Raw genomic sequence first — 26510 nt, 5'->3', positions numbered from 1 at the left:
AAACATACCACTATTGACTATAGTAGATATAACATTAAAATGGATTCATCAAGTTTGCCATATTTCGCTATTATGCAAACATTGCGTGGAATAGTGGTTCAAAGTCTTCAATGTGCACAAATGGGCACACTGATCAAATCAGACTTCACATAATAAGGGCGCAGCACTTCTAAGGTAACACATGCATGAAACTATAAGAAAAAAAACAATCTTTAAAATTCAATCCTACACACTGACAGCTTCAGTTTGGCCGGAATGCGATGCGATGCTTTGATGTGAGCTCAATTTAATCAAGCGTTTCAAATGATTTTATGATCCGACGAACGTAATCTTCATCCGGCAGAAGCTCAGTGCAATATATTTGCAAGCGTTCAAGTGATAATAAAATCAGCTGACCAAAAACGGGATATTTGTTACGGAAATAAAATTTCCTTCCTTCTGTTATGTGGATTTCCTTCTCAAATGAGAGTTTTGGGACAAGGATAGAGTATGAGTATATGAATAAAATATTAATCAGATAATTCGGGTCCGTTATTTCTATAAATTGAACCTTTTTACAGTGCATACTTGATGATTACTGAAACATCTGGCTGCGCCCTTTAAGGCATTGCCTTCAGTCCTATTAACAAAGCTTTACAATTTCAGCAATGAATATCGCACTAATTTACCTTTCTATCCTTTTAAACTTTCATGCATTAAATATATTTAATATTGAAGTTAGAAAATACAAATCAATCCCATTAGTTTATATACAAACCCAGTAAGGAACAGACAATTAAATAAAAAAGAGAATTATGTCCAGGCTACTGATTGGCTGATAAGATTGAGCCCAGGATAGAATTATGTCCAGACCACTGATTGGCTGATAAGATAGAGCCCAGGATAGAATTATTTCCAGGCTACCGATTGGCTGATAAGATTGAGCCCAGGATAGAATTATGTCCAGGCTACTGATTGGCTGATACGATTGAGCGCCGGATAAAATATTGTCCGGGCCACATATTGGCTGGTTACTTATGAATTTTTAAAGATATTTTCTGACAGGTGACGATCCCATGGTAACAATTATATAGATTTGTAAAATCAAACTGAAATTTAGTTTCTATCTATTGTTATATGAGAACCAAGGACGTGGTCACCATGTCGAGAACTAATAACATAAATTACTAATAGAAGATGATGGCTCACAAATACTCAGTAGTTTTAGTAGTATATGTCCATACTTTAATACTGTGGTCTATCGAAAATCACATAACTGGTAAGTTCCATGCGATGGTTTGGAAACAAACTTATACTTATAAGAAAGTTCTATAGATATTCAATCGAATTTATAACTTGAAAACACTGATATTGGTGACATTTCATTAACGTCTTTGTGTGAAAAAATTTGGTAATAACAACTTTTATATGCTATAACTTTAACACTGTGTCCAACGGAAAAACTTTTAAATGGCTAGTTTATTGACACCTATCCTTATATGACGCATGTCCTTATACGACACATGTCCTTATATGACACGTGTCTTTATATAACACATGTCCTTATATGACACCTGTCCTTATAAGACACCTGTCCCTATAAAACACATGCCATTATACGACACCTGTCATTACACGACACCTGTCATTATATGACACCTGTCATTATATGACACGTGTCCTTATATAACACATGTCCTTATATGACACCTACCCTTTATATGACACATGTCATTATATGATAAATGTCCATATATGACAATGTCCTAATATAACACATGTTCTTATATAATAATGTCCTTATGACACATGTCCTTATATGACACCTACACTTTATATGACACATGTCATTATATGACACGTGTCCTTATATGGCACATGTCCATATATGAAACATGTCCTTATATAACACATGTCCTTATACGACACATGTCCTTATATGACACATGTCCTTATAAGACACATGTCCTTATAAGACACATGTCCTTATATAACACCTGTTCTTATATGACACATGACGTTTTATGACACCTGCCCTAATATAACACATGTTCTTATATAACACATGTCCTTATATGACACATGTCCTTATAAGACACTAGACTGGTTCCCGCCTCAGTTACCTCCCTTGCGTACGCCACTGAGGACCGGTAGCGAGTAGCCATCTTGAGTGAGAATTTCAACTCCAGAGTAGTGCGCATTATTTCTGCGCATGCTATGTCATCATGGAGACGGCTACTTCCGTTAAGAGAAAATAACGTCATTAACGTCGTTCCTATAAACACTTTAATCTCTGTTAGCACGAAATAGTTTCAAAACTTAAGACCTTATTTACTTTTGTTTATATATCGTTGAAATAAATTATTTATTCTTTACGTGAAGATCCGTCGCTTCGTGCGTAAAGGGGTTTCCCACGTCTAAAAAAAGTGATGCTTGTGAACCGGATATGTAGATTGACCAATCAGAAAAATCATCATGGTTACCCGCTACCGGTCCCTAGTGAGCGGAGCGCAGCCTGGCGGAGAGTAGAGAACTAAGGGAAGGGAACCAGTCTAATAAGACACATGTCCTTATATAACACATGTCCTTATATAATACATGTCCTTATATAACACATGTCCTTATATGAACACATGTCCTTATATAACACATGTCCTTCTATGACACATGTCCTTATATAACACATGTCCATTATATGACACATGTCCTTATATACACATGTCCTTATATAACACATGTCCTTATATGACACATGTCCTTATATATGACACATGTCCTTATATGACACATGTCCTTATATGACACATGTCCTTATATGACACATGTCCTTATATGACACATGTCCTTATATGACACATGTCCTTATATGACACATGTCCTTATATGACACATGTCCTTATATGACACATGTCTTTATATGACACATGTCCTTTATATGACACATGTCCTTATATGACACATGTCCTTATATAACACATGTTCTTATATGACACATGTCCTTATATAACACATGTCCTTATATAACACATGTCCTTATATAACACATGTCCTTATATGACACATGTCCTTATATAACACATGTCCTTATATGACACATGTCCTTATATAACACATGTCCTTATATGACACATGTCCTTATATAACACATGTCCTTATATAACACATGTCCTTATATGACACATGTCCTTATATAACACATGTCCTTATATAACACATGTCCTTATATACACATGTCCTTATATGACACATGTCCTTATATAACACATGTCAATATATGACACATGTCCTTATATAACACATGTCCTTATAAGACACATGTCCTTATATAACACATGTCCTTATATAACACATGTCCTTATATGACACATGTCCTTATATGACACCTACCCTTTATATGACACATGTCCTTATATGACACATGTCCATATATGACACATGTCCTTATATGACACATGTCCTTATATGACACATGTCCTTATATAACACATGTCCTTATATAACACATGTCCTTATATAACACATGTCCATATATGACACATGTCCTTATATGACACATGTCCTTATATGACACATGTCCTTATATAACACATGTCCTTATATGACACATGTCCTTATATGACACATGTCCTTATATGACACATGTCCTTATATGACACATGTCCTTATATGACACATGTCCTTATATGACACATGTCCTTATATAACACATGTCCTTATATGACACATGTCCTTATATAACACATGTCCTTATATAACACATGTCCTTATATAACACATGTCCTTATATGAAACATGTCCTTATATGAACACATGTCCTTATATGACACATGTCCTTATATGACACATGTCCTTATATGACACATGTCCTTATATGACACATGTCCTTATATGACACATGTCCTTATATGACACATGTCCTTATATGACACATGTCCTTTATATGACACATGTCCTTATATGACACATGTCCTTATATGACACATGTCCTTATATGACACATGTCCTTATATGACACATGTCCTTATATGACACATGTCCTTATATAACACATGTCCTTATATAACACATGTCCTTATATAACACATGTCCTTATATGACACATGTCCTTATATAACACATGTCCTTATATAACACATGTCCTTATATGACACATGTCCTTATATAACACATGTCCTTATGAGACACATGTCCTTATATAACACATGTCCTTATATGACACCTACCCTTTATATGACACATGTCCTTATATAACACCTGTTCTTATATGACACATGACGTTTTATGACACCTGTCCTAATATAACACATGTTCTTATATAATACATGTCCTTATATGACACATGTCCTTATATGAAACACGTCCTATCTGTCCTTGAATCCAGATTTTTCTCTTGATATTCCACAAATAGATGCCTTCAGTTTTAAGTTCTGTTTACTTGTCAACGTCAGTGCAATTCAATTCAAAATATAATACTCTCGAACGCATGTCACAAGATATTGAAAGTCAGAGACAATTACAATCAAAGGTATCAAAAAAAAGGAAAATCGTATCGATTCATTTCATATTATACTTGTTCACTTTTATCCATCCATATATTTTTTTCTTATTTATTTTCCCCCTTAAAACCATTTCTTATTTGGATAGGAAGGTAGTGATATTCTACCTGAGTGTCACAAAATGTAAAACCCAAAGTTTGCCCCATCAACATATGAAAGTGTATTTTGATCTCATACCTCGACGTTTTATTGCAAAAATGATATTCCGCCATTTTGAAATAAGTTCGAAGAAAACCGCGATGCAAGTGTCAATTCTCCGTCTCAGTCGACATGAGTGTATTGCATGAGACTAACCAGTATTGCACTTGTTATTTGTTCTCTCTCTCATGCCTACGGGTGTTATACTGGTTTATCCCAAGCAATACTGGGCTGAGGCTGTATTACGTGGCTGCACATTTAATACGACCTCGTGACGTCATTTCGTCAACAAATCACTTAGGCTGGCTTTACTGTAAAGAACGCAAACAAATGAAATTGTGATAACTGTATCACGCAATTTTCAAATATTGAGAATTGACTTGCAGTTCCATTTTTCTTCAAAAAATCAAAATGGTGGGATATAATAATGGTAAAATTGCAATATAAAAACGTCGACGTGTGAGCGAAAAATACTCTTTTATATGTAGATATGAAGAAGAGAGATATTCTACCATTTTCTGCATATCCAGATATGAAAGATTCTTGTAACATACAACACAAAGTTTGATGATGCAAGTGACTTGCTTACTCTTTATATTAAGACAGAGATAACTATTTCACAAATGCACAGCTTAAAATTCAACCAAATATAGTGTAAGCGTCATCAGCTTAGGACAATATGCTATATGATATAGCAAATACACAAATAAAAACTGGCCAAAAATTTTGATCTTATATACATTGTACACATTCATATTTCAACATATACAGGATATGGTAAAGAAATTTTCCCGAATAGATTATATTTTAACATTTTCACTTTGAAAAATAATCCATAAGCATAGAACCAATTTCCTTTTCAGCTCCAAATGATGTTTATGGTAGCAAATACACTATACTCCAAAGCATGGAATATATATGAAAATTACCTTATATACTAACAATGCTGAAGTGAACTTTATTTAGCGTTAAACTTTCTTTTTATGAAATCCATGATAAAGGATTTTCTTAATTTAATCTCAAAAACTTTAAAGCAGAGACCCAAAACGACTAAATACTATACATATTTACAAACATTGAAATATCTTGTTATTATGGTATGCAGAAAGAAAAAATGAACTCGAATTAAACACACACAAAAAAGTTGAATGCCAAAAGTGGTTAAGAGGTACGGCGCATATAATTGTGAAGAACACTCGCTTCGCGCGCCACCGGAAACCGTCGCTACGCCAGGAAAAGCAAGGGGCCGTCACTCGTGACTGTGAAAAACCGTTTTGGTGTCCAACGGTGATATTGGCCCGTTTCGACCTAAAGATGACTTTAATCAAAAATATAAGATAAATATCAAAAGTTTCTGAAAACGTATAAATCACATCTGATATATAAATGATCTTATTTTGAAAAAAAATAATTTGTTAATTGCAGTAGAGAATTAATTAAATGACCACAGAGTTGCATAATCATGCTATTTACTACTGTTGATGGAAGTTTCCCCTTCTTAATATCTATATTTAACATAGAGCGCATTAGAGGACCAACTTTTACTAATGGCTCATTTTATCCAGTGTAGTAAAACGCATTTTCAATCCTATTCCCAAAAAGTGGTCCTTCGATGCGCTCGTGCCGAAAAATGAGAAAAACGTGTCTGATAAAATATTTTAATTTAATATCATCCAGACTGCTACGAATTAAAGGGACAATTCAGTCTAAGAGTACATTAAAATTTGTACATGTATACCGGAAACAAACCAGTTGTAATGTAAGTGAGATGTGTTGGTTTCACTGTGATATGCCAAAGAAACCACTGTGGTGAAATGTTCAAACTCACTCGCTTTACGTCATTACAAATTGTGGTAGGATGCTGAAAGGTATTGCTACACGATTCGGAATTTTTAACAGTTTCAATTAATATATAAAATAATCACAATGTCGTTGGTTTTTCTTTTTTTTCTCTCTGTTGGTTTTTTTTTTTTTTTTTTTTTTGTATGTGTCATAAGAAATGTAGAACAATACATTATACCATATTTATTTTACTTCATTGTTATGTAATAGATTAAGCCTCACTCAGTTGTCCCTTAATGTCAGAACAGAGAACAGACTAACGTATTAAGTATGTGTAGCTCATGGTTGAGACGTGGCAAGTATGGTGAATGTTCAGTAATCACTCCCAGATCTGACTGTTATTTTCACTTTAAAAAGCCATAAAACTCCTTTTTTTCATATAAAATACATAAATTACAATTAAAAGATGATAAAAATAATTAAGATAATGTACTTGTAATGAACGATTCGTTTTTTTCATATATCGTATAAATTATATACATTGTATCACGTCAACCCTGGGAGAGAATGAGTCGGTATGGATTAGAAATTATAAGTTAAAACACTTTAATGTTCGCCACAACCACACGTACTATTAAAGAATAAAGCTGTCGTTTATAATGCGAACAATGAAGTATCAATGATACGTCACGTGGCATTTTACCTGTACTGTAATGCTCGTGACTTTGTGTCCGGGACAGTGAGTACCCATTGTAGTGACGGGTATACCCACGCAGTGGCGTACGACAGACAGGTTTTAGTTTCTAATTGCTGAGAGACCAGGTACGTCTCTCTGTTGACGTTAACGGAACTCTCAAGCAGGTAATAAATGGATCTAGGTGATATGCAGAAAACATGTATGCTTGAAGGAATTGCTTTGTATATAATACTTCATTGAAATGATCAGCGGTACCAAGAGAATGTTTGAGTATTAATTTCGCCCGGTTTAACATTGGTGGCAGCAGTGGGATACAAGAAGACGGTCCGGAAGGTCAGAGATCGATTTTTTCTGGAGAGGACTTGTGTCTGACATCGCAAAATGGATCGCGTTGTGTCACGCTTGTGCGTCAAGAAAACCCCTATTCTCAAGAGGAAGGCTCCGATGGAGATAGTGGCAGCAGACATTTGAGGTCCATTACCGGTAAATGCCACAGGAAACCGTTACCTGTTGGTCGTCGCTGATTGTTTTACTAAATGGGTCGAAGCATATCCGATTCCGAATCAGGAAGCAGATACTGTCGCTAGCGTACTGTTTGAGATTTTTTTCTGTCCTTTCGGAATCCCAATGTAGTTTCACTCTGATCAGGGGAGGAATTTCGACTCGAAGGTAATGAAAGAGGTTTGTAACCTTTTAGGGATATTTACTACCCCTTTTCATCCAAAACCTGATGGCCTGACTGAAAGATTCAACAAAATCCTAGTCCAGATATTGAGCGCATTTCTAGAAGATCTCTCCCCGTTCTCCTAATGGCATATAAGTCAAGCGTCCAGGAGAGCCTGGTTACACTCCGAATCTTCTCATTCTTGGCAGAGAGGTCCGTTTTCCAATCAAGGTATTGTTTCCTGTTCCGGCGATGCCCAAGACCACAACGGCGTTTACAAGGAACAAGAGAGGCATACGAATTCACGAGACGCTTCGATTTAATTCCTACGCAGATCAGCGATTATCCAGGAAAAAGTATCATGACAAGAATAATAAACGCTTTAAACCGGTTGATCGAGTTGATCTGTTCTCTCCGTTCAAAAAAGAATGGAGTTTGTTTCAAATTCCAGAGATTCTGGAAACCGCATGTCGTTATAGATCGATTGTCTGATGTCACGTATCGCGTGAGGGCCGAGTCCGGTCGAGGGAAAAATGTCCATTTCCATAGATTAAATTCCTTTCCTAGTTACGGCAATCATCACACATCCAACAGAGATTCAGGTCATCGAAATAAGCAGAACGGGAATCCGGATTCGAGCGGAGATTTTGGTGAGACTGTCGACACTTCAGATCCACGCTATGACAGCTGAACCTCTGTTCGATGTGAGGAGATCCCTTCGTTCTAAACGCCGACCTAACCATTTAAAGGACTTCTATGTTTACTGCAATTGTCTTTTTTGTTTGTAGGATGGGAAAGTCAAAGTCGTCCGATATCATATTAAGAGCGGACGATTTGTTTCGCCACATTAGCAGGGAACATAACCGACGGGAAGCGGAAGCAGATTAGGAGGAATAATTCCGCAATTGGGACAGTTAGGCTTAAGGATAGCGAGAGGCTACCTTAAGACAAACATCTCGGGTAAGGATAGAGAGAGACGGTAATGTCAGTAGCTTAGAGGAGGAGACGTCTAGGAACTCCTAGGTGAGGATAGAGAGAGACGGTAATGTCAGTAGCTTAGAGGAGGAGACGTCTAGGAACTCCTAGGTGAGGATAGAGAGAGACGGTAATGTCAGTAGCTTAGAGGAGGAGACGTCTAGGAACTCCTAGGTGAGGATAGAGAGAGACGGTAATGTCAGTAGCTTAGAGGAGGAGACGTCTAGGAACTCCTAGGTGAGGATAGAGAGAGACGGTAATGTCAACTCCTAGGTGAGGATAGAGAGAGACGGTAATGTCAGTAGCTTAGAGGAGGAGACGTCTAGGAACTCCTAGGTGAGGATAGAGAGAGACGGTAATGTCAGTAGCTTAGAGGAGGAGACGTCTAGGAACTCGCAGATTCCAGACTCATCAGATCTAGAGGGCCCGGTGCTTTCAGTCGAAATATTGTATTTCCCTTACACATGAACCCACCACGTTCAGAAGTGATGGGAAGATTGTTAAGTCAAAAACAGTAGATAATAGGCAATTTCATCCGGGGACCATTGTCCAATTTGAACATTTAGAGTTTTGAAGGGTTTTTTTCCCAAAATTCAGGAGGTAATAATGTAGTACTCGTGACTTTGTGTTCGAGACAGTGAGTATACCTAGTTGTGACGGGTATACATGCGCAGTTGAGCACGATGGAGCTCTCACACAGGTAATAAGTGGTTCTATAGAAAAATGGAAAAATATGGAAAAATATAAAATTGAAGGAATTGCTTCATATATAGATACATTATTGTATTTCAGTAAATTCCTCAGCGCTACCATGAGAGCCTTTGAGTATTAATTTCGCCCGTTATTATAGTAACGTATTTTCAACTCGAGTAAAATCTGTGTACGGCCTAGGTCGTGGCAGGCGGAAAGTGACCATACCTCTGTTAATCTTAGCTTCTGTACCATTTTCAAGAATGCAAGTTTAAGACAAGCATTTTCTTTTATTTATTATAAGTTACAATATCATTTTCTTCCCGAAATCGTACCATCTGAAAATAACTAAACTTTGTAGCATATCATGTATTAAACTATTTAGGAGAATCACTAAAACCACAAGGCACATACAGAGGCACGAGGCTTTGCCTGTTATTTAATCCATTTGACTTGAAACATCTTTGTCAATAAGATTTGTTGAAATGAAATGAAAGAGGTACATCCACCTATCATAAAAATTGGCACGAATCTAATTAATATATGTTTCTGAAAATAATGACATAATGTAGATCTTTGTTAATAATCGCTTTGATAATATCTCATCTGGGGTCAGGTTCTGGTGACCTTTGAGATTGGCCTATCACAAAGCTGCTTCCAGAATCCTAGAGGGTAAATTTCAGGTGACGAACTAGTTTTGGTATATGTAGTCATCTCGCCCAAAAAGCACAAAAAGCTCAAGTATATGTATACTGAACCGAAATATCGTTTTCAGTTGATGTAGCTATTGATAGGAAATGCATTTGATCTTCGGTTTGGTTTACCATAGTTACGTCTTATTAACAGCTAGTGCCCTACCGAAAGGGTATTTATCTTATATTAAATCACCAGATCCTATATTAAATAAAATTACAAGGATTTGTATTTCAATTTTATTGCGTTAAGTGCCGTGTAATTTATTGTCGTGTCCCACCCTTACGTAAGTAATTTAAATTCCGGAATATCCATTACGGAGTCCGGTTCTGGAAATGGATTTTATAATCGGCCACACGTAAAAGAGGGGAAAAAGAAACCTCATGTTAGGGACAGAATATTTTTATTTAAACATATTTTATTGTGCAATTTTATATACAATGGAATTGGACACAAGTTTTCCAACTTATATGAAGCCCTCTCCCTACAGTATTATAATTAATTATGTAACAAAGAACACAAAAATGGCAAAAATATACATATTTACATAATTACAAGATTAAGAGAGAGAGAGAGAGAGAGAAAGAGAGAGAGAATTTTAATGTATGTATATAATTACTTAATTTATTGAAATGTATATATTTGTGATCACTCCCGATGCTGATGACCGAAGTTGTACTGCTTAAAGTTCATCACATCCCGTGATTTGGTATCTTTCTCCTATCAATTTGTCGCTTTCTTAATTACGTTTCTCTTCGTTCGCCAGTATCGGAAGGATATTAAGATTAATATTGTTTTAATAGTTCTTATAATAAATAGGAAACGTAGGAGGAGGGGGGAGGGGGTTAAAACCTATTACAGTCAGTTATATACTGTTGAGTGCTCTGACATATTGTAATGTTATCTTTAAGTTTTGTTTACCTAGCTAAAATTTAATTCAGCGTCGGCTGAAAACATGTGTTACTAGCTAATGTAAGGTAATTCTATGTTTGCTTCTGTTGACAGTTTTTTACTTTGTCTAAGGACAAAGATGCTGGCATTTCAAAAGAAATTGAATAAAAGGTTAGAAAGCTTATTACCCAGACTTTGTCAGTACATATGTCCAAACCGACCATTGTCTAATCAGGAGTCTGTTCCGTTGGCAATATCTTTATTTATTATCAATAAAATACTCTTATTTCTTATATTAACGACTGCCTCTCTCATATAACTCGTTTACTAGCACTCGTATTGCATTAGTATAATCACTATGAAATGAGGATTCCAAATTCCACAAATGATTGTACTGCCTCATGGGGCCTGAAGGTCGGGGTCAGACAGGTCAATTTGGCTATTTCCAATCATAAAATAAATATTTATTTTCAATTGGTTTAATCAGAGATATTCCGATACGTTTGTTTTCGCGGAAAAGTGAATATTAAAACGTATCGGAATACCTCTGACTAAACCCATTGAATGACATTGCAGGGGAAGTCACTCTAGTCGCTCTTTACTAGGACGTTGCTTTCGATGTCACAAGTCAGAAAGCGCCAGTAATGATGCGTGACTATGACTCTAGGAAAAAAGGTATACTATTAAGAAAAAATTAACTTTAATCGAGGTGGGGGTAAAAAATCCAATATGGCGACTGTCGTCCCTTTCTCTGTTTTATAGTAAATATCCTGATTTTTTAATAATTTTTCAAATCTTGTATTTTTCGAAAAAAAATCACATGACTGTCATATATACTCATCAGTCCATCCACCAAATACAAAAAATGTATTACAACATCCATTTTCATTGAGTTGGCCCCCTGTGCCAAATACCGGGGTTTCAATGTCGTAAAAGTGGCGTCATCTTGGTGAATGTACGTGACGTCACGTTTTGGTGGGATTGAGTGACATTTTTAATCACCGAAAAATTCTGGGACAACTAAGAAAAGGCTTTGTCAGATAAGCAACACAAATTTACGTAAATCGTATTGACGGATAAAGATTTTTTTCGGCAATAACTATCGGTCACTATGCGCGAAAGTTGCACGATAAATGTTACTCTCATCTCATACAATACATTCGTATTGTTTAGAGCTGTATCACATGGCTACCCATCTAATAAAACCTTGTGACGTCAATTCGTCACCAGATTACTTTTTTTTCATTTTAGCTTCATTGATATCAAACATACTGTTGAAAAATTAAAAAACAAAAAACAAAAACAAAAAAAAAGAACGTTACATGTATGTATCTTATTACTGGAGAATTTAAAATGGCGATATATTTAGTTCATTTTGTAACCCCTGGGTAGAATATCACTTACCTTCATACTTCATGTCCATATATGAAAGAGTTTTATAATATTAATGTAATATGAAATAATTACATTTTACGCAAAATCATATTGATAATCAAACTAAACATTTTCCAATATCAGATAAAAACAAATGTATATATTTCTAAAGGCATCTACATCATAATAAAGACTTAATCACAAAAATAAAAACGACATAGATGTAAATCACAAAATAAAAAACCTAATACTAAACGTACAAAGAATTTTAGCGCAAAGTATAAAAAGGTATATAAGCATCTGGACGGAGCGAAAAGTAGCAAAAGTACAAAGACAATCAACATACTTTAAAATAATAAACAAACGTAGCAAAAGTAACACAAAGAATGTAACTGTGCATAGAAATTGATAAAATACATTTAACTGAATTAATAAAAGTTATTCAATTTGGATTTAATTTATTCTTTTAATATCGGAATTTTGTAGCATAAATCGTTACCCTAACTGTGTTAACTCCGACAGATTGTTCACTTATATATTCATTGATAATTAAGTCGAATTACTGGCTTTCCTTTTACGGGACCCGATGAAAATTGAGGGAGGTGGTGAAGCAAGCATTCGGTTTCCGAATGGAGGAGGTTTGTCAGAACCTGTATACCATCTTCTTTCATCGCTGAATCCAGAGATAAGTTTCTCATTTGGGTTCTTCATGAACTTCAGAAAATTAACGATCTCATTGTCTTTCAGCATACTGTCCATCAGTACCGTATCAAGGAAAAAGTCCCGTTTCATGAATGGGAATCGGATTGTGAAGAAAATATCTCCAAGTACCTTTCTCTTATTCTCACTTGTGTTCTACAACACAGAAAATGGATATAAATTAGATAACATTGCCTAAAATTATGTAACTCCGCCTTTAGGGAAAAATTAACAAGTTACCAAATAGCCTAAACACACAAACTTGTACGACAATGTACTCTTTTTTATCTTCAACAGGGAAATCTGGCATTTTGTTTGGCTTTGTATATGCATCCAAAATCTAAAAGATAATTAAAGACCGCGTTCACGTTATGCATCTAACATACTTATGTTTGGCATACTTAAATGACGTCATTTGGTGAGAACTCTGGTCATTATTGCGAACTTTCTATTACATATAATAATTAAGTATGTGTTCTACCTTTTCTCTTCTGTTGACCGAATTTCATTGAAAATTGAGACATATTTTGACATTTGTTTGCAATGTCATTTCAAACTACACACTCCAGCAGTTCAGAAATCACTATCGACTATAGATCCTCATACACTTTAACACACGTTGTGTACATGTTATATGTGTTGTGTTGTATTATTTGTCTGATGAATATGACAATGAATCGCAATAGTCTTCGAAACGTAACATAAGAAATACTTGTTTGATTTATGAGAAATAAAATTATATTACCATACGAAAATGGTGAGAGATTGCCCAGATTTTACTTCCTAGATTTGCTTGGTCGGTGTTGATAATAATAAATAACAGACCATTTACTTTTGTTTTCCTTGTGTAACGTAATAACCCTTCTTACATATTACATATTAGCTTAAAACTTTACATTTGCTTTTGCATTTATTTAATTGAATGTCGAGATTGGTAACGATTACCTTTTCTCCTTTTCGAACACATTCACATTCGGCCCATTTCATCATAGCTGCGTACACAGTTCCTTCTTCGGCATCAAGTTCAGTCGACTGTGTTATACGTCTAACACATTCGGAGCACAGGTCAACAAAGGAGTCAGATTGTAAAACCTTCTTTGCATTTTCAGGAATACACATGAACTTGATGCACTTGACTATCATAATGTCGTCAGCATATTCATGTGATTCATGAAGAAGGTTGCATACATTGGCAGTGGACATGTTTGTTTGCAAAAATGCGGAAACTGCCTGGTCTATATCAACCATGTATTCCCGTGCTAAGCTATGGACAGCCACAACTGACTGTTCTGTAAGGTCTAGCTTATCTGTGTACAGAAAACTGAAAGAAGGAAAAAACATCCACGCATTATGTTTTGAACAAGTTGTTTCCAAGTTTGGGAGTTCTTAATACAGTTTTATGTGTTTACTACATAAACATCAATCATGAGTATTATCATTTACATGTATATATAAAGACTACATTTTACAGCTATTCGAATGGTTCCAATTCATACCGGGGATCATCGTTGCTACATTCAATATAATTCGTTGTATATCTGTACAAAGTATTGATAACATGGATCGCAAACAGACTATACACCTGTAGTACACTTAAAAACGTTGTTTCCAACAGGAGAATCTACTACAGGTATTAATGATCCGATATTTGCAACTCGAAACTCACTTAAGAAGTTGAAGTTGGTACCTTTACATAACACAATTATTGTAATGTTAAGCAATGTTGAAAAACAATTATAATAAGAAATTCTTTAATGTAAGAGATTTTGGTGATTTCAAATAAAATAAGAATAACTTTTAAACGGAAGTTAAGCTGCTACCAGAAATGTTGTTTTGAGACAATAGAGCCCTCGATAAAAACAGACCTTTACATGGTCCATCAATGATGTATTTTTATTCGATGTCCATGGTTTTCTTTTAACATCTAAAATCTTATTACGTTTTCAAATGGGTATTAAGGAATTAATAAATGACAATCAACCTGTTTGTGTCAAACAACTAGGTATACAGAAATAAACACTGTATTCCGTTAAAAAATAATTTGCTTTCTTTTTGTTTGTAAATCGGTTGTTTGTTAAGGAATTTTATTTATGGCATGTGTGTTAATGACTTGTGTGTAGATGACTTGTGTGTAAATGACTTGTGTGTTGATGACTTGTGTGTAAATGACTTGTGTGTGTAAATGACTTGTGTGTGTAAATGACTTGTGTGTAGATGACTTGTGTGTAGATGACTTGTGTGTAGATGACTTGTGTGTAGATGACTTGTGTGTTGATGACTTGTGTGGTAATGACTAGTGTGTTAATGATTTGTGTGTTAATTACTTGTGTGTGTTAATGACTTGTGTGTTAATGACTTGTGTGTTAATGACTTGTGTGTTAATGACTTGTGTGTAAATGACTTGTGTGTAAATGACTTGTGTGTTAATGACTTGTGTGTAAATGACTTGTGTGTTAATGACTTGTGTGTTAATGACTTGTGTGTTAATGACTTGTGTGTAAATGACTTGTGTGTTAATGACTTGTGTGTGTAAATGACTTGTGTGTGTTAATGACTTGTGTGTTAATGACTTGTGTGTAGATGACTTGTGTGTTAATGACTTGTGTGTTAATGACTTGTGTGTTAATGACTTGTGTGTAAATGACTTGTGTGTAAATGACTTGTGTGTAAATGACTTGTGTGTAAATGACTTGTGTGTAAATGACTTGTGTGTTAATGACTTGTGTGTTAATGGCTTTTGTGTAAATGACTTGTGTGTTAATGACTTGTGTGTAAATGACTTGTGTGTAAATGACTAGTGTGTTAACGACTTGTGTGTAAATGACTTGTTTGTTAATGACTTGTGTGTAAATGATCTGTGTGTAGATGACTTGTGTGTTAATGACTTTTGTGTTAATGACTTGTGTGTAAATGGCTTGTGTGTAGATGACTTGTGTGTAAATGACTTGTGTGTTAATGACTTGTGTGTAAATGACTTGTGTGTTAATGACTTTTGTGTTAATGACTTGTGTGTTCATGACTTATGTGTAAATGACTTGTGTGTAAATGACTTGTGTGTAAATGACTTGTGTGTTAATGACTTGTGTGTAAATGATCTGTGTGTAGATGACTTGTGTGTAAATGACTTGTGTGTAAATGACTTGTGTGTAAATGACTTGTGTGTGTAAATGACTTGTGTGTGTAAATGACTTGTGTGTAGATGACTTGTGTGTAAATGACTTGTGTGTTAATGACTTGTGTGTAAATGACTTGTGTGTAAATGACTTGTGTGTAAATGACTTGTGTGTAAATGACTTGTGTGTAAATGACTTGTGTGTAAATGACTTGTGTGTGTAAATGACTTGTGTGTTAATGACTTGTGTGTAAATGACTTGTGTGTTAATGACTTGTGTGTTAATGACTTGTGTGTTAATGACTTGTGTGTTAATGACTTGTGTGTAAATGACTTGTGTGTAAATGACTTGTGTGTAAATGACTTGTGTGTAAATGACTTGTGTGTTAATGACTTGTGTGTTAATGACTTGTGTGTAAATGACTTGTGTGTAAATGACTAGTGTGTTAACGACTTGTGTGTAAATGACTTGTTTGTTAATGACTTGTGTGTAAATGATCTGTGTGTAGATGACTTGTGTGTTAATGACTTTTGTGTTAATGACTTGTGTGTAAATGGCTTGTGTGTAGATGACTTGTGTGTAAATGACTTATGTGTTAATGACTTGTGTGTAAATGACTTGTGTGTTAATGACTTTTGTGTTAATGACTTGTGTGTTCATGACTTATGTGTAAATGACTTGTGTGTAAATGACTTGTGTGTAAATGACTTGTGTGTTAATGACTTGTGTGTAAATGATCTGTGTGTAGATGACTTGTGTGTAAATGACTTGTGTGTAAATGACTTGTGTGTTAAAAAATTGTGTGTTAATGACTTGTGTGTAAATGACTTGTGTGTGTAAATGACTTGTGTGTAAATGACTTGTGTGTAAATGACTTTTGTGTAAATGACTTGTGTGTTAATGACTTGTGTGTTTATGACTTGTGTGTAAATGACTTGTGTGTTAATGACTTGTGTGTAAATAATTAGTGTGTAAATGACTTGTGTGTTAATGACTTGTGTGTAAATGACTTGTGTGTTAATGACTTGTGTGTAAATGACTTGTGTGTTAATGACTTGTGTGTTAATGACTTGTGTGTAAATTATTAGAGTGTAAATGGCTTTTGTGTTAATGACTTGTGTGTAAATGACTTGTGTGTAAATGACTAGTGTGTAGATGACTTGTGTGTAAATGACTTGTGTGTTAATGACTTGTGTGTAAATGACTTGTGTGTTAATGACTTGTGTGTAAATGACTTGTGTGTAAATGACTTGTGTGTAAATGACTTGTGTGTTAATGACTTGTGTGTAAATGACTTGTGTGTTAATGACTTGTGTGTAAATGACTTGTGTGTTAATGACTTGTGTGTAAATGACTTGTGTGTTAATGACTTGTGTGTAAATGACTTGTGTGTTAATGACTTGTGTGTAAATGACTTGTGTGTTAATGACTTGTGTGTTAATGACTTGTGTGTAAATTATTAGAGTGTAAATGGCTTTTGTGTTAATGACTTGTGTGTAAATGACTTGTGTGTAAATGACTAGTGTGTAGATGACTTGTGTGTTAATGACTTGTGTGTTAATGACTTGTGTGTAAATGACTTGTGTGTAAATGACTTGTGTGTTAATGACTTGTGTGTTAATGACTTGTGTGTTAATGACTTGTGTGTTAATGACTTGTGTGTTAATGACTTGTGTGTAAATGACTTGTGTGTAAATGACTTGTGTGTAAATGACTTGTGTGTTAATGGCTTGTGTATTAATGACTTGTGTTTTAATGACTTGTGTGTAAATGACTTGTGTGTAAATGATTAGTGTGTTAATGACTTGTGTGTTAATGACTTATGTGTTAATGGCTTGTGTATTAATGACTTGTGTTTTAATGACTTGTGTGTAAATGACTTGTGTGTAAATGACTTGTGTGTAAATGACTTGTGTGTAAATGACTTGTGTGTTAATGACTTGTGTGTTAATGACTTGTGTTTTAATGACTTGTGTGTAAATGACTTGTGTGTAAATGACTTGTGTGTTAATGACTTGTGTGTAAATTATTAGAGTGTAAATGGCTTTTGTGTTAATGACTTGTGTGTTAATGACTTGTGTGTAAATGACTTGTGTGTAAATGACTTGTGTGTTAATGGCTTGTGTATTAATGACTTGTGTTTTAATGACTTGTGTGTAAATGACTTGTGTGTAAATGATTAGTGTGTCAATGACTTGTGTGTAAATGACTTTGTGTGTAAATGACTTGTGTGTTAATGACTTGTGTGTAAATTATTAGAGTGTAAATGGCTTTGTGTGTTAATGACTTGTGTGTTAATGACTTGTGTGTAAATGACTTGTGTGTAAACGACTTGTGTGTAAATGACTAGTGTGTTAATGACTTGTGTGTAAATGACTTGTGTGTTAATGTGTGTAAATGACTTGTGTGTGTTAATGACTTATGTGTTAATGACTTGTGTGTTAATGACTTGTGTGTAAACGACTTGTGTGTAAACGACTTGTGTGTAAATGACTAGTGTGTTAATGACTTGTGTGTGTAAATGACTTGTGTGTTAAATGACTTGTGTGTGTAAATGACTTGTGTGTTAATGACTTGTGTGTGTAAATGACTTGTGTGTTAATGACTTGTGTGTAAATGACTTGTGTGTTAATGACTTGTGTGTAAATGACTTGTGTGTAAATGACTAGTGTGTTAATGACTTGTGTGTAAATGACTTGTGTGTAAATGACTTGTGTGTAAATGACTTGTGTGTTCATGACTTGTGTGTTAATGACTTGTGTGTTCATGACTTGTGTGTAAATGACTTGTGTGTTAATGACTTGTGTGTAAATTACTTGTGTGTAAATGACTTGTGTGTAAATGACTTGTGTGTTCATGACTTGTGTGTTAATGACTTGTGTATTCATGACTTGTGTGTAAATGACTTGTGTGTTAATGACTTGTGTGTAAATTACTTGTGTGTGTGAATGACTTGTGTGTAAATGACTTGTGTGTTCATGACTTGTGTGTTAATGACTTGTGTATTCATGACTTGTGTGTAAATGACTTGTGTGTTAATGACTTGTGTGTAAATTACTTGTGTGTAAATGACTTGTGTGTGAATGACTTGTGTGTGAATGTGTGTAAATGACTTGTGTGTGTTAATGACTTATGTGTTAATGACTTGTGTGTTAATGACTTGTGTGTAAATGACTTGTGTGTAAATGACTTGTGTGTAAATGACTAGTGTGTTAATGACTTGTGTGTGTAAATGACTTGTGTGTAAATGACTTGTGTGTAAATGACTTGTGTGTAAATGACTTGTGTGTAAATGACTAGTGTGTAAATGACTTGTGTGTTAATGACTTGTGTGTGTAAATGACTTGTGTGTAAATGACTTGTGTGTAAATGACTTGTGTGTTAATGACTTGTGTGTAAATGACTTGTGTGTTAATGACTTGTGTGTAAATGACTTGTGTGTTAATGACTTGTGTGTAAATGACTTGTGTGTTAATGACTTGTGTGTAAATGACTTGTGTGTTAATGACTTGTGTGTAAATGACTTGTGTGTTAATGACTTGTGTGTTTAATGACTTGTGTGTAAATTCTATTAGAGTGTAAATGGCTTTTGTGTTAATGACTTGTGTGTAAATGACTTGTGTGTAAATGACTAGTGTGTAGATGACTTGTGTGTTAATGACTTGTGTGTAAATGACTTGTGTGTTAATGACTTGTGTGTAAACGACTTGTGTGTAAATGACTAGTGTGTTAATGACTTGTGTGTTAATGACTTATGTGTTAATGGCTTGTGTATTAATGACTTGTGTTTTAATGACTTGTGTGTAAATGACTTGTGTGTAAATGACTTGTGTGTAAATGACTTGTGTGTTAATGGCTTGTGTATTAATGACTTGTGTTTTAATGACTTGTGTGTAAATGACTTGTGTGTAAATGATTAGTGTGTCAATGACTTGTGTGTAAATGACTTGTGTGTAAATGACTTGTGTGTTAATGACTTGTGTGTAAATTATTAGAGTGTAAATGGCTTTTGTGTTAATGACTTGTGTGTTAATGACTTGTGTGTAAATGACTTGTGTGTAAATGACTTGTGTGTTAATGGCTTGTGTATTAATGACTTGTGTTTTAATGACTTGTGTGTAAATGACTTGTGTGTAAATGACTTGTGTGTTAATGACTTGTGTGTAAATTATTAGAGTGTAAATGGCTTTTGTGTTAATGACTTGTGTGTTAATGACTTGTGTGTAAATGACTTGTGTGTAAACGACTTGTGTGTAAATGACTTGTGTGTTAATGACTTGTGTGTAAATGACTTGTGTGTTAATGACTTGTGTGTAAATGACTTGTGTGTAAATGACTTGTGTGTTAATGACTTGTGTGTAAATGACTTGTGTGTAAATGACTTGTGTGTTAATGTGTGTAAATGACTTGTGTGTGTTAATGACTTATGTGTTAATGACTTGTGTGTTAATGACTTGTGTGTAAACGACTTGTGTGTAAACGACTTGTGTGTAAATGACTAGTGTGTTAATGACTTGTGTGTGTAAATGACTTGTGTGTTAATGACTTGTGTGTGTAAATGACTTGTGTGTTAATGACTTGTGTGTGTAAATGACTTGTGTGTTAATGACTTGTGTGTAAATGACTTGTGTGTTAATGACTTGTGTGTAAATGACTTGTGTGTAAATGACTAGTGTGTTAATGACTTGTGTGTAAATGACTTGTGTGTAAATGACTTGTGTGTAAATGACTTGTGTGTTCATGACTTGTGTGTTAATGACTTGTGTGTTCATGACTTGTGTGTAAATGACTTGTGTGTTAATGACTTGTGTGTAAATTACTTGTGTGTAAATGACTTGTGTGTAAATGACTTGTGTGTTCATGACTTGTGTGTTAATGACTTGTGTATTCATGACTTGTGTGTAAATGACTTGTGTGTTAATGACTTGTGTGTAAATTACTTGTGTGTAAATGACTTGTGTGTAAATGACTTGTGTGTTCATGACTTGTGTGTTAATGACTTGTGTATTCATGACTTGTGTGTAAATGACTTGTGTGTTAATGACTTGTGTGTAAATTACTTGTGTGTAAATGACTTGTGTGTGAATGACTTGTGTGTGAATGTGTGTAAATGACTTGTGTGTGTTAATGACTTATGTGTTAATGACTTGTGTGTTAATGACTTGTGTGTAAATGACTTGTGTGTAAAAGACTTGTGTGTAAATGACTAGTGTGTTTATGACTTGTGTGTGTAAATGACTTGTGTGTAAATGACTTGTGTGTAAATGACTTGTGTGTAAATGACTTGTGTGTAAATGACTTGTGTGTAAATGACTTGTGTGTTAATGACTTGTGTGTAAATGACTTGTGTGTAAATGACTTGTGTGTAAATGACTTGTGTGTTAATGACTTGTGTGTAAATGACTTGTGTGTGTTAATGACTTGTGTGTTAATGACTTGTGTGTTAATGACTTGTGTGTAAATGACTTGTGTGTAAATGACTTGTGTGTAAATGACTTGTGTGTTAATGACTTGTGTGTAAATGACTTGTGTGTTAATGACTTGTGTGTTAATGACTTGTGTGTAAATTATTAGAGTGTAAATGGCTTTTGTGTTAATGACTTGTGTGTAAATGACTTGTGTGTAAATGACTAGTGTGTAGATGACTTGTGTGTTAATGACTTGTGTGTAAATGACTTGTGTGTTAATGACTTGTGTGTAAACGACTTGTGTGTAAATGACTAGTGTGTTAATGACTTGTGTGTTAATGACTTATGTGTTAATGGCTTGTGTATTAATGACTTGTGTTTTAATGACTTGTGTGTAAATGACTTGTGTGTAAATGACTTGTGTGTAAATGACTTGTGTGTTAATGACTTGTGTGTTAATGACTTGTGTGTTAATTACTTGTGTGTTAATGACTTGTGTGTAAATGACTTGTGTGTAAATGACTTGTGTGTAAATGACTTGTGTGTAAATGACTTGTGTGTTAATGACTTGTGTGTAAATTATTAGAGTGTAAATGGCTTTTGTGTTAATGACTTGTGTGTTAATGACTTGTGTGTAAATGACTTGTGTGTAAATGACTTGTGTGTTAATGGCTTGTGTATTAATGACTTGTGTTTTAATGACTTGTGTGTAAATGACTTGTGTGTAAATGATTAGTGTGTAAATGACTTGTGTGTTAATGACTTGTGTGTAAATTATTAGAGTGTAAATGGCTTTTGTGTTAATGACTTGTGTGTTAATGACTTGTGTGTAAATGACTTGTGTGTAAACGACTTGTGTGTAAATGACTAGTGTGTTAATGACTTGTGTGTAAATGACTTGTGTGTTAATGACTTGTGTGTAAATGACTTGTGTGTAAATGACTTGTGTGTTAATGACTTGTGTGTAAATGACTTGTGTGTAAATGACTTGTGTGTTAATGACTTGTGTGTAAATGACTTGTGTGTGTTAATGACTTGTGTGTTAATGACTTGTGTGTTAATGACTTGTGTGTAAATGACTTGTGTGTAAATGACTTGTGTGTAAATGACTTGTGTGTTAATGACTTGTGTGTGTAAATGACTTGTGTGTTAATGACTTGTGTGTGTAAATGACTTGTGTGTTAATGACTTGTGTGTGTAAATGACTTGTGTGTTAATGACTTGTGTGTAAATGACTTGTGTGTTAATGACTTGTGTGTAAAATGACTTGTGTGTAGATGACTAGTGTGTTAATGACTTGTGTGTAAATGACTTGTGTGTAAATGACTTGTGTGTAAATGACTTGTGTGTTAAATGACTTGTGTGTTCATGACTTGTGTGTTAATGACTTGTGTGTTCATGACTTGTGTGTAAATGACTTGTGTGTTAATGACTTGTGTGTAAATTACTTGTGTGTAAATGACTTGTGTGTAAATGACTTGTGTGTTAATGACTTGTGTGTTAATGACTTGTGTGTTAATGACTTGTGTGTTAATGACTTGTGTGTTAATGACTTGTGTGTAAATTACTTGTGTGTAAATGACTTGTGTGTGTTAATGACTTATGTGTTAATGACTTGTGTGTTAATGACTTGTGTGTAAATGACTTGTGTGTAAATGGCGTTTGTGTAAATGACTAGTGTGTTAATGACTTGTGTGTGTAAATGACTTGTGTGTAAATGACTTGTGTGTAAATGACTTGTGTGTAAATGACTTGTGTGTAAATGACTTGTGTGTAAATGACTTGTGTGTTAATGACTTGTGTGTGTAAATGACTTGTGTGTAAATGACTTGTGTTTAAATGACTTGTGTGTAAATGACTTGTGTGTAAATGACTTGTGTGTAAATGACTTGTGTCTGTAAATGACTTTTGTGTAAATGACTTGTGTGTTAATGACTTATGTGTAAATGACTTGTGTGTAAATGACTTGTGTGTTAATGACTTGTGTATAAATGACTTGTGTGTGTAAATGGCTTGTGTGTAAATGACTTGTGTGTAAATGACTTGTGTGTTAATGACTTGTGTGTTAATGACTTGTGTGTAAATGACTTGTGTGTAAATGACTTGTGTGTAAATGACTTGTGTGTGTTAATGACTTGTGTGTTAATGACTTGTGTGTTAATGACTTGTGTGTAAATGACTTGTGTGTAAATGACTTGTGTAAATGACTTGTGTGTTAATGACTTGTGTGTAAATGACTTGTGTGTAAATGACTTGTGTGTTAATGACTTGTGTGTAAATGACTTGTGTGTTAATGACTTGTGTGTAAATGACTTGTGTGTGTTAATGACTTGTGTGTTAATGACTTGTGTGTAAATGACTTGTGTGTAAATGACTTGTGTGTTAATGACTTGTGTGTAAATTATTAGAGTGTAAATGGCTTTTGTGTTAATGACTTGTGTGTTAATGACTTGTGTGTAAATGACTTGTGTGTAAACGACTTGTGTGTAAATGACTAGTGTGTTAATGACTTGTGTGTGTAAATGACTTGTGTGTTAATGGCTTGTGTATTAATGACTTGTGTGTAAATGACTTGTGTGTAAATGACTTGTGTGTAAATGACTTGTGTGTGTAAATGACTTGTGTGTAAATGACTTGTGTGTAAATGACTTGTGTGTAAATGACTTGTGTGTTAATGACTTGTGTGTTAATGACTTGTGTGTAAATGACTTGTGTGTTAATGACTTGTGTGTAAATGACTTGTGTGTTAATGACTTGTGTGTTAATGACTTGTGTGTTAATGACTTGTGTGTAAATGACTTGTGTGTAAATGACTTGTGTGTTAATGACTTGTGTGTAAATGACTTGTGTGTTAATGACTTGTGTGTTAATGACTTGTGTTTAAATGACTTGTGTGTAAATGACTTGTGTGTTAATGACTTGTGTGTAAATGACTTGTGTGTTAATGACTTGTGTGTAAATGACTTGTGTGTTAATGACTTGTGTGTAAATGACTTGTGTGTTAATGACTTGTGTGTAAATGACTTGTGTGTAAATGACTTGTGTGTTAATGCCTTGTGTGTTAATGGCTTGTGTATTAATGACTTGTGTATTAATGACTTGTGTGTAAATGACTTGTGTGTTAATGACTTGTGTATTAATGACTTGTTTGTTAATGACTTTTGTGTTAATGACTTGTGTGTTAATGACTTGTGTGTGTAAATGACTTGTGTGTTAATGACTTGTGTGTAAATGACTTGTGTGTAAATGACTTGTGTGTAAATGACTTGTGTGTTAATGACTTGTGTGTAAATGACTTGTGTGTAAATGACTTGTGTGTAAATGACTTGTGTGTTAATGACTTGTGTGTTAATGGCTTGTGTATTAATGACTTGTGTGTTAATGACTTGTGTGTAAATGACTTGTGTGTGTTAATGACTTGTGTGTAAATGACTTGTGTGTTAATGACTTTTGTGTAAATGACTTGTGTGTTAATGACTTGTGTGTGGTAAATGACTTGTGTGTGTTAATGACCTGTGTGTAAATGACTTTGTGAAATGACTTGTGTGTTTAATGACTTGTGTGTAAATGACTTGTGTGTAAATCACTTGTGTGTTAATGACTTGTGTGTAAATGACTTGTGTGTAAATGACTTGTGTGTAAATGACTTGTGTGTAAATGACTTGTGTGTTAATGACTTGTGTGTTAATGACTTATGTGTAAATGACTTGTGTGTTAATGACTTGTGTGTTTATGACTTGTGTGTGAATGACTTGTGTGTGAATGTGTGTAAATGACTTGTGTGTGTTAATGACTTATGTGTTAATGACTTGTGTGTTAATGACTTGTGTGTAAATGACTTGTGTGTAAAAGACTTGTGTGTAAATGACTAGTGTGTTTATGACTTGTGTGTGTAAATGACTTGTGTGTAAATGACTTGTGTGTAAATGACTTGTGTGTGTGTGTGTAAATGACTTGTGTGTGTTAATGACTTATGTGTTAATGACTTGTGTGTTAATGACTTGTGTGTAAATGACTTGTGTGTAAAAGACTTGTGTGTAAATGACTAGTGTGTTTATGACTTGTGTGTGTAAATGACTTGTGTGTAAATGACTTGTGTGTAAATGACTTGTGTGTTAATTACTTGTGTGTAAATGGCGTTTGTGTAAATGACTAGTGTGTTAATGACTTGTGTGTGTAAATGACTTGTGTGTAAATGACTTGTGTTTAAATGACTTGTGTGTAAATGACTTGTGTGTAAATGACTTGTGTGTAAATGACTTGTGTCTGTAAATGACTTTTGTGTAAATGACTTGTGTGTTAATGACTTATGTGTAAATGACTTGTGTGTAAATGACTTGTGTGTTAATGACTTGTGTATAAATGACTTGTGTGTGTAAATGGCTTGTGTGTAAATGACTTGTGTGTAAATGACTTGTGTGTTAATGACTTGTGTGTTAATGACTTATGTGTAAATGACTTGTGTGTAAATGACTTGTGTGTAAATGACTTGTGTGTTAATGACTTGTGTGTTAATGACTTATGTGTTAATGACTTGTGTGTAAATAACTTGTGTGTAAATGACTTGTGTAAATGACTTGTGTGTTAATGACTTGTGTGTAAATGACTTGTGTGTAAATGACTTGTGTGTTAATGACTTGTGTGTAAATGACTTGTGTGTAAATGACTTGTGTGTAAATGACTTGTGTGTGTTAATGACTTGTGTGTTAATGACTTGTGTGTAAATGACTTGTGTGTAAATGACTTGTGTGTTAATGACTTGTGTGTAAATTATTAGAGTGTAAATGGCTTTTGTGTTAATGACTTGTGTGTTAATGACTTGTGTGTAAATGACTTGTGTGTAAACGACTT

The 26510-nt window shown here is 34.4% G+C and overlaps 1 protein-coding gene across 6 annotated transcripts in view; it reads right to left on the bottom strand.

Annotated features, from left to right (window-relative positions):
- Positions 1–11720: 11720 nt before the first annotated feature.
- LOC138306304 (BTB/POZ domain-containing protein 6-like) overlaps positions 11721–26510 on the bottom strand; it is a 78604-nt gene continuing 63814 nt past the window's right edge. For all 6 annotated transcript variants that reach the window (XM_069246728.1, XM_069246729.1, XM_069246730.1 and 3 more), the window contains 2 exons: positions 14084–14459; positions 11721–13294 (listed from right to left, as the gene is read on the bottom strand). In XM_069246728.1, coding sequence (XP_069102829.1) covers positions 12989–13294; positions 14084–14459 — 682 coding nt within the window. In that variant the 3' untranslated portion in view covers positions 11721–12988. The remainder of the gene's footprint in view (positions 13295–14083; positions 14460–26510) is intronic.

Source organism: Argopecten irradians, chromosome 13 (assembly GCF_041381155.1).
Source record: "Argopecten irradians isolate NY chromosome 13, Ai_NY, whole genome shotgun sequence".
Lineage (NCBI taxonomy): Eukaryota > Metazoa > Mollusca > Bivalvia > Pectinida > Pectinidae > Argopecten > Argopecten irradians.
Note: the sequence above shows the minus strand (reverse complement) of the source record. Positions and strands in the feature narration are given on the sequence as shown.